Source organism: Arachis ipaensis, chromosome B4 (genome assembly GCF_059453495.1).
Source record: "Arachis ipaensis isolate K30076 ecotype BB chromosome B4, ASM5945349v1, whole genome shotgun sequence".
In the NCBI taxonomy this organism is placed as follows: Eukaryota; Viridiplantae; Streptophyta; class Magnoliopsida; order Fabales; family Fabaceae; genus Arachis; species Arachis ipaensis.
In genome coordinates this window covers 136056774-136065946 of record NC_142439.1, presented here as the reverse complement: position 1 = coordinate 136065946, position 9173 = coordinate 136056774, and the positions used below count along the sequence as shown (strand labels likewise).

Below are 9173 nucleotides of genomic sequence, written 5' to 3'. Positions count from 1 at the left end.
CTATTGATTTCCAGCAGTCCCGCTGGGGCCTGCGCCTTGTGGACAACTACGCCTGGTGTGACCTGGCTGCCTGCAGAGGCCACATCTCTTTGGCCGGTTCGGATCTGCTTCATCCATGTTGGTGCGGATTCTTGTGGATCTTGGACGACCCTCCCGCGCACGCCTCATATTCGGATCCGGTATAACGGTTGGCCCTGCATAAGGTGGCCAGAAACCCTCTGGAATGGGAGGTGTAAATCCCATCTGATAGACACCGAAAACGGAACTCAGGCGATAGACCTCGTGGACGTAGGGCTGCCATGTAAGTCGTGAATAAGCACAACATGCCAGTGCGTGTGGACAGGGAAAATGAAGTGCTTGGAAGTATCCACAATCACAAGTCTTAGAACCTAATGAGACCCTGTACGTACCAAGGGAGAATGAACCTGTCGGAGTCGTCTCAGCAACGGTGTATTCCGAGTTATCCCTGTCGTAAACAGTCACCGTGAAGCACCTGGCTGTCTTCAGGTTGGCCTCGATACACTTTACTAGGTATTGACTGAATTGTTGTCCAGTACCCATCTGAGCCTCGGCCTCCCTTCCCTTACGGACAAATAGCTCAGCTAGCCTTCCGTATGTGGCCTTCACCAGCGAGCAAACAGGGAGGTTTCTTACCCCCTTCAGGATTGAGTTGACACATTCAGAAATATTGGTCGTCATGTGCCCGAATCTCCGACCCGCATCACAGTACTGTGTCCACAACGAATACTCGATTCGGTTCGCCCAGTCACACATTGCCGGATTCTCAGAGCGCAGAATGTCAAACCAGTAGTCGAACTCCACTTCAGTCTTCGCATATGCGGCGTTAACAAGAAGCCTCCGGGCATCTTTTCCCTTGAACGTCAATGCAAAGTTCGATGCAACGTGTCGAATGCAGAACGCCCGGTACGCAGCTGGGGGTAGCCATCCCCCATCCGGAGCCTCGAGTGCTGCCTTTATGCCATTATGCCTATCTGAAATAACTAACAGACCCGACTGAGGTGTCACGTGCTCACGGAGGTGGGAAAGAAAGAAAGACCATGACTCAGCATTCTCACCCTCGACTAGTGCAAATGCCACGGGGAGGATGTTCGAGTTTCCGTCCTGTGCAATGGCGACTAGCAGTGTTCCCCCATACTTCCCATATAGATGGGTACCATCAATACTCACCAGAGGCTTGCAATGACGGAATGCCTGGATACAAGGGGGAAAAGTCCAGAACAGCCTATGAAAATAAACCTGAGACTCGTCAACCTGTCCCCCAACTCGAACAGGGCAAGTCCTGAGGACGGCTACAGTGCCAGGCATCGTCAGCTGAACTCCTAAAACCCACCTAGGGAGCTCGTTGTACGACTCGTCCCAGTCCCCATATATGACGGCAACGGCCTTCTGCTTCGCCATCCATACCCTCCTGTACGTTGGCCTGAACCCAAATTGTGCGGCCGTGGCATTTTGAAGCACCTTGATGTTCACAGCTGCATCAGCCCTAACCATCGGCATAATGAAGGTGGATATCACATGGTAGTCCAGACTCCTATGGTCGCTGGAGATGGAGCTGGCGAGACATGTATGCGGACCGTTGTATCGCTTCACTTCCCAGATACCCTTCCGCTGTCGGAGACTCATCCGAATGAGCCATGTGCACCCATTCCCAAATTCAGAACACTTTCCCACATACCTCCGATAATCAGACTCAACGACCTTGTACTGGACCCCTCGGCGGATACTGTACGTCTTCACATTGAACAGCGCCTCATCTTTATCCTGAAATTGTTGGCCAACCTGAAACTCGTTCACACCGGCAGACCCCTCGGTATCTCTAGCGCCAAATCCTGAGGGCAGCAGAGCATTTTCGTCCTGCCGCATGGCATCCAGCTCCAACGAGGAAAAATGGGGTGGATACTGCTGTGTGCCAGAACTAGATCCACCTGTAGCCCTTCTCGGAACAGTAGTTCCAACATCATCGCCGCTTTCATCAGCGATCAAATCCGGCTCCACGTCATCGTCATCTGGATCATCAAACAAACCATCACCAACACCAGCCGGTGTGGGACAATGTACCTCGGTGGGAATATGTTCCCCATGCCGAACCTCATCTCCAACATTCCCGCCCAGATCGACGGCAAACGAAGGGGACGCAACAGGCTGCATTGGTGGCTCATACACAGGAGCAGAGGACGAAGCAACAGCAGGTCTCGAGCTCGACCCGGCAACTGCGGCTATAGTATTCGCATTCCGGTTTGAACCTCCCGAGCTAGATACCACATCAACCAACTTAGCCAACAACTCTGGTGTCCTTACCTCGGGAAACTGCCTACGACAAAGAAACATAACCTGCAAGTCCTCGTTACTGCCGATTGTGGAACAATCAAACTTCACGGTGTCATGGAGCACCGCTGTTGGAATGCGGTAATAAAACTTCTTGACCCTTTTAACTCCTTCGAGACCAAGCTTATCCAGCACACAGCTAACAAGAGCATCGTAGGTGGTTGTTGGCGTCACGATAATACATAGTGGATCCTTATCAGTGAACTTCACCCCGGATCGAGTTTTTCTCTTAATCGACCCTCTATAATGTACCAACACTAGGAAACTCTCCTCACTAGCCATCTCCCCACTTTGTTCACAGCATCATGAGTTCACAGCATATATATATAGCCCTGGTTCGTGCTATATATATATAATTCGAAACAATTTGTTTCGAATTATCACAACCTAGCCTAGTAATTCGAACTAACTAAACTCGAATTTGTTACTTATAATTCGAAACCATTTGTTTCGAATTATGTTGAAACACAAACTAACCTAGTAATTCGAATTAATAAGACTCGAATTCTTCATATATATTTCGACACAAGTTCATTCGAATTACCTTATGTTCTTACCTTCATAGTAATTCGAATCATATTGATTCGAATTACTTTAACTCTTGCATGCATATAATTCGAATGAAATCAATTCGAATTACTTGAGATCATAATTCGAATCTTATTGATTCGAATTACATAATAATTGGTCCTGGTGGATACAGGTGAAGATTTTTGATTTGGCGGATTTAGGTAATTTCAAGTGCTCCTTGGTTTATTTCGGTTTTTTGCCCTTAATATTGTAAGTTTTTTGTGTTTTTTAAAATTGTGGAAGACACACAAATAAAAAGTATCTCAAAATTTTTTAATTTTTTTGACATAAATTAGACCGTCTAATTTCTATATCTATCACAAATCGAACGATCTAATTTCTGTATCTCTACAAATTATATCTCTAACAAATTAAACGATCTGATTTCTATTTCTTTAATTAAATGATTCCATATTTGAGAACAGTATACTTTTCAAAAAAACAACATTACCACTTTAATATCAAAAACAAAAGTGACATTTAACTTCTAAAATTAGATGGTGATTTATATGGAAATCATGACTGGCGTATAACTAAAGTGATTATATGATGTTGATGCCATTAATGACGTGTATATATTTGTAGTAGGCTAAAACAGCTAGCTGCAGGTCCAGAGAAGAAAAATCAAATAGATGCAGAGACTAACAACACACTTTTTTTCAGGGGATTGATGATGATAAAAAAATTACAAATTTGGTAAAAAAAAAAATATAATGTAATTGATTTTTTTTAAAAAGTTAACTTATTTTTGAAAAGCGTTGACGGAAAAGGGATAGTGAAACATATATCTAAATCTAAATATTTTAATTAGTATAATATTTATAAAATAATAATTTAATTAGTATAAAATTTTAATTATTTTATAAATTATATATTATATAAATATAATTAATTATTTTATATTGTATAATTATTTGTTATTTTATATTTAAAAATTAATAATATTTTAACTCTTATGTCATTTTAAAAGACTATATTTTATTATATTTTTTTAATATTAAAGTTTTAGTAATGATTCTTTATATGTTAATGAATCAAATGATGATTTTTAACGAATTTTTAAAAATTATTTATTATTTTGTTTTGAATTTATAAATTTAAAAAAATATAGATTTTTTGAAATTCGAACTAAAACACAAAAATTGAATTTCTGTTCTTATTCGTTTTAATTTTTTGATATTTTATTTGAATCTAAATAAAATATATTTTTTTATTGACATTTATGTTTTAAAGTTAAACCCTAAACTCTATATCCTATACTCTAAACAAGAATAAATAAACAATTAACTTAAAAGTAAAAAATATTAATAAATTATATAAGTAGTAAATCAAATCAATTTAATTCAATTTACTACTCAACATGCTGAATCAGATTCATTTGATTTGATTTGCATGTAAATCTAATCAAATTGATTCGATTTACATCAAAGTGTTTAAAACAGAAGTGTAACAAATGATTTAGGACATTTATGCAATTTCAAACCTTAAACTATTTTTTCACGTAAATTATCCTAAAATTTTCATCCAAAATTTATTAAGAGCCTAGTTTCAATAACCAATGAATATTTTTCAATAAAATCAGACTACGTCATATACAATTTCGATGAAAAGAGACAAAAGAAAAAAGGAAAAAAGGTGTACATCTTGCAAAGTTGCAAAACTTTTGTTCTGCAACCAAATGCACATTTTCGGTGACATGATTCGCAATTGATCAAACTCTGGTAATCGAATTTTAATAATAATAATTGCACTAATAAGTATTTATACATAAGAAAAAATTTTGCAAATTTGTGAATTTATTTATCACATGTTGTGGTGTATGTGATGGTGTCAGCAAGATCAAGCAAGAAGAATTAATGAACAAGTCTTGCTTAGCCTGGTGTCCAACATTTCAAATCTAAAGACAAAAAAAAATAAAATAAAATAAAAAATAAAAATCGAAGTGTATGTTTAGCTGGAATAAATGCATCACAGTTTACTACATTATAAGGCTGAACATCATAATTTCTCAAAATTTTCCAAACTAGGGTTGGTGATGGTATGAATCAAGCTGTCAATTTAATTGTTTCGATTCAATTTATAGTATTTGATTTGGAGGAGTAGTTGTTGTGTAATGGTAGTATGGTACACAATTAATAAAGATCTGAATCTGATGAAGAAATTCATCATCAATGCATGGCCCTTGTCTCCGTCATCATTCTCTATCTTCCAATTGATGCACTGCCATGATTTTATGTTGAACTTTAATTAAGTATGGCTAAACCGATTGAGTCATCACACTTTTTTATTTTTAAAGAAGAAGAAGCAGCTAGAGGTTGAGCTGAAGAATCCAGAAGAAGAGATCCAGAAGACGAAGAAGAAGATCCAAATATTCTTTTCTCTTTGCTTTAATTTTCTCTCATTCTTTTTAAGTTATGAACTAGCTCTTATTATATTTTACCTGTGTTGGTCTTCTTTCTCTTGAAGTGTTCTTGAACAAACTCATCATCATCATCATCATCATCAACATCTTTGTTATTCTCAACATCATACTCCTTATAATAAGCTACCCTTAAAGTATTGGTATCATATACTTTGACTTCAAAACGAGACATTCCATTGTAGTCAAAAGTCAACAACCACTCGTAACTCAAACCACACAACTCCACAACCTTTTCCCAACTTTGTTCCAACCAAATATTTTCTCCTCTTTTGGTCCAATTCACTTTCCTCTCAACACCATAAGGTAACACCAACTTTATAGGGTTTGACATTCTTTTCCAATATTCATTTGCACATTTAGGAACCATCTATAACAATAAAATAAAAATAAACATAGTTAATAACTATATATGTCACAATTCACATACATAGGAGATAATTAATTGGAATCTATTTCTTATCAGTTATGCCACATACATTTTTTAGCTTCTTCCTTTTAACAAAAATTAACATATGAGAGAAAAAGAATGAGAGAAAATTAAAGCAAAGAGAAAAGAAGATTTGGATCTTCTTCTTCGTCTTCTGATTCTTCAGCTCAACCTCTCGCTGCTTCTTCTTCTTCTTCTTCTTCAGCTCAACCTAGCTTCTTTTACTTCTTCTTTTTTACTACTTACAATGACTTTATATGAAAGAGGTTTTTTTAAAATTCTTGTTCAAAGCTTTCAGCATGAGTTGGTAAGTTTTCTTTTTCTTTTTTCCCTTGTTAATTTTATATTATTCTCTGTTCCCATTCATAATATACAGATAATATTAATTAGTTATTATTTACATGCTTGCTTTGATTACAGAAAATTCCTAAAGCTTTTGTGAAAGAATATTGGAGAGGAGTATCAAATCCTATAGTGTTAAAGCTACCAAACACTCTTAAACAAAGAGTATATTGGATTCAAAAGAATGAAGATGAAATTTGGTTGGAAGAAGGTTGGGAACAAGTTGTGAAAGATTTTGGCTTAGAACATTCTCAATTTTTGACTTTTGACTATAAAAGACGGTCTTGCTTTGAAGTCAAAATATATCCTATGAATGATTCTGAGATAATGCCTCCTCATCATCAAATATGTTTCTTTCAGGTTCTTGTTCACAACAAGTTTCACCAAAAGCTGGTAATTACTATTCCTTTTTTTTAATTTAAATATTGTTAGGGTTAATTGCACTTTTATGCGATTGAATATCATGTTGATTTAATTATAATTGTTATTTTCGTGTGCAAATTCATGTTTTAAAATTTCTTAAACATGATACTTTAAACATTCTAAAGTTACATATGCATATGTTAATTTTTGTTAAAAGGAAGAAGCTAAAAAATGTATGTGGCATAACTGATAAGAAATAGATTCCAATTAATTATCTCCCATGTATGTGAATTGTGACATATATAGTTATTAACTATGTTTATTTTTATTTTATTGTTATAGATGGTTCCTAAAGGTGCAAATGAATATTGGAAAAGAATCTCAAACCCTATAAAGTTGGTGTTACCTTATGGTGTTGAAAGGAAAGTGAATTGGACCAAAAGAGGAGAAAATATTTGGTTGGAACAAGGTTGGAAAAAGGTTGTGGAGTTGTGTGGTTTGAGTTACGAGTGGTTGTTGACTTTTGACTACAATGGAATGTCTCGTTTTGAAGTCAAAGTATATGATACCACTACTTTAAGGGTAGCTTATTATAAGGAGTATGATGTTGAGAATAACAAAGATGTTGATGAAACTGAGAACGATGATGATGATGATGATGATGATGATGATGATGATGATGATGATGAGTTTGTTCAAGAACACTTCAAGAGAAAGAAGACCAACAAAGGTAAAATATAATAAGAGCTAGTTCATAACTTAAAAAGAAATTATTATCTTAATCTTTTACTTTAAGACTCAAGATCAAAACAAAACTTAAGTGACTCTTTTGTGATTATCTATATAATGTTTTGGTATTTGATTATATTGTATGGTTCAAATATAAAATTAGATCAATTTATCTTCTTTTTTTTCATTTTACCAATTTCGATATTTTTCTAAAATTACTACTCCCACTAGAATCATCTCTAGTTCTCTATTGTATTAAATGCTGAAAAAATTTATGTAAATTTGTATAGGTACTTTGCTGAGAGCAGCTTTCACTTTTTTCACCATATTATTTATCATTTTTAATTAGTATATGTCTTTTTCATATTAATCTATTTTGATAATTGAAGTTAATGGGAGCAATAGGAATCCCAGTTTCAAGATTCGAATTCAAGAATCATATGTTGGGTCAACATGCGTGGTAAGTAGTTTATGGATTGTTGTTTTGTGTTATGTTGTCTTTCACTCATTTGAAACTAACCACATTAATCATTGGAAAACATGTAACGTTTTTGTAGGCAATACCAGCAACGTTTGAAAGGAAGCATTTGGAGGAAGGACCGATTCGCATGATTGTGGGTAATAGAGCTTGGACTGTGTGCTACAAAACTTGGAGAGGAAGGGCCAGATATCGCAAACACAAATTGCAAAGTGGGTGGCTCAGATTTAGAAGAGAGAACAATTTAGCGGTTGGTGATGTTTGTGTCTTTGAGTTAACTAGCGAATTTCCTCAGACAATGATTGTCAGAGTGCAGAGTGGATGATCTTTTTATTTACGGATTTACCCTTTTCTTGTTAAGTATTTGGTGTGATGGTTTAGTTTGTAAATTGACAATTCAATCAAGTGGATAATTCTAGCTTTCTTTAGTTATTGAGAAAAATGTCTAGCTAACTACTCAAATTTCTGTATTTTGTTGATTGTTTTTGTGTGTTTACAAATGGTACTCTTAGCCACTAATTTGTTAGCTTCTAGTTAATTATTAACATCACACTACTTTTTTAAAGCAAAATTTCTTTTTACGGCATCAATAGAATTTGTTATAGTCTATTATCTTTCATTTCACACGTGTTCTTATTCAAATCTGGTAAATGTATGGACTAATAGAAAAGGATATCGGAAAGGATTTCAACCTTTTTTTTAGTTGGGTTGGGAAAAAAAGAGAGAAGAAAAATAAAAACCAATACAATCTATTTGGCAAATATAATCAAGAGAAAATTAATCATCAATCACAGCAATAGAAGAAAATAGTTTTTGTACAATTAGAAGATGAAGATTGATACGTAGCCAAAAACTAAGAAAATTCAATAGGACAGTAGTATAAATTTTACATTCTGGCTATTTTTTTTGGATATGAGAAGTATGTGTGTTATGTATTGTTGTGGAGAATGTGGGTACTAGATATGTATGTGGGACAGTTTTTTTTTAAATAAAAAATGAAGAAATCAGACCATTCGATTTCTTTGTAAAAAAATTAAGCTTACTAATTAGATAGTCCGATTAGTGTGGAAGAGAAAATTTAAATTTTGGCGAAAGTAATCGAACCCTCCGATTTGTGTTTAAAAAATTAGACGGTCCGATTTTTGTTCCTGACACCACAACTGCGTAAAGTATCTATACACTCTATAACTGCGTCCTACGCCGTTCCTCCTTCCACATCTAAATTAAAAATTGTCATTATTTGCATGTGCATAAGAGAGAAAATATGGCTATAAGTTCAAGTTTTGATGTAATGTACAATTGTACATGTAGCAAAAAGGTTCTATTGTACTTGATTGAATCCCAGTAGGTTAAATACTTTTCTGTAAAAATAAAATAAAAATATGTCGTTTCCCAAAGAAAGTGAATAAACAAAAGCTGTATTTGCGGAAAAAACGAGCATTATTTGATGAAAAAGTAAAAAGCTAGGACAATGGAAGTGAATAGCATTTTTGGAG

General features: G+C 35.1%; 3 protein-coding genes across 3 annotated transcripts; 1 reads left to right on the top strand and 2 right to left on the bottom strand.

The window, feature by feature from the left end:
- Window positions 1-2628, bottom strand: LOC148569365 (uncharacterized). Its single transcript, XM_088485010.1, has one exon. It carries the CDS (start codon window positions 2626-2628, stop codon window positions 1-3), a length of 2628 nt encoding a protein of 875 aa, XP_088341136.1.
- A 2267-nt stretch (window positions 2629-4895) lies between these two features.
- Window positions 4896-8082, top strand: LOC107638073 (B3 domain-containing transcription factor VRN1-like). The gene is made up of 5 exons (XM_016341248.3): window positions 4896-6072; window positions 6186-6500; window positions 6813-7200; window positions 7589-7659; window positions 7757-8082. The coding sequence occupies exons 1-5, from the start codon at window positions 6013-6015 to the stop codon at window positions 8000-8002; spliced, it is 1080 nt and encodes a 359-aa protein (XP_016196734.2). The 5' UTR covers window positions 4896-6012; the 3' UTR covers window positions 8003-8082.
- Window positions 5346-5705, bottom strand: LOC148569364 (B3 domain-containing protein At1g49475-like). The gene has a single exon (XM_088485009.1). It carries the CDS (start codon window positions 5703-5705, stop codon window positions 5346-5348), a length of 360 nt encoding a protein of 119 aa, XP_088341135.1.
- Window positions 8083-9173: the final 1091 nt, after the last annotated feature.

Coding starts and splice junctions, on each gene's coding strand:
- LOC148569365 (XM_088485010.1), bottom strand. CDS start 2,628: ATGGCTAGTGAGGAGAGTTTCCTAGTGTTGGTACATTATAGAGGGTCG.
- LOC107638073 (XM_016341248.3), top strand. CDS start 6,013: ATGACTTTATATGAAAGAGGTTTTTTTAAAATTCTTGTTCAAAGCTTT. Junction 6,501..6,812: donor ACAAGTTTCACCAAAAGCTG/GTAATTACTATT, acceptor TTATTGTTATAG/ATGGTTCCTAAAGGTGCAAA. Junction 7,201..7,588: donor GAGAAAGAAGACCAACAAAG/GTAAAATATAAT, acceptor TGATAATTGAAG/TTAATGGGAGCAATAGGAAT.
- LOC148569364 (XM_088485009.1), bottom strand. CDS start 5,705: ATGGTTCCTAAATGTGCAAATGAATATTGGAAAAGAATGTCAAACCCT.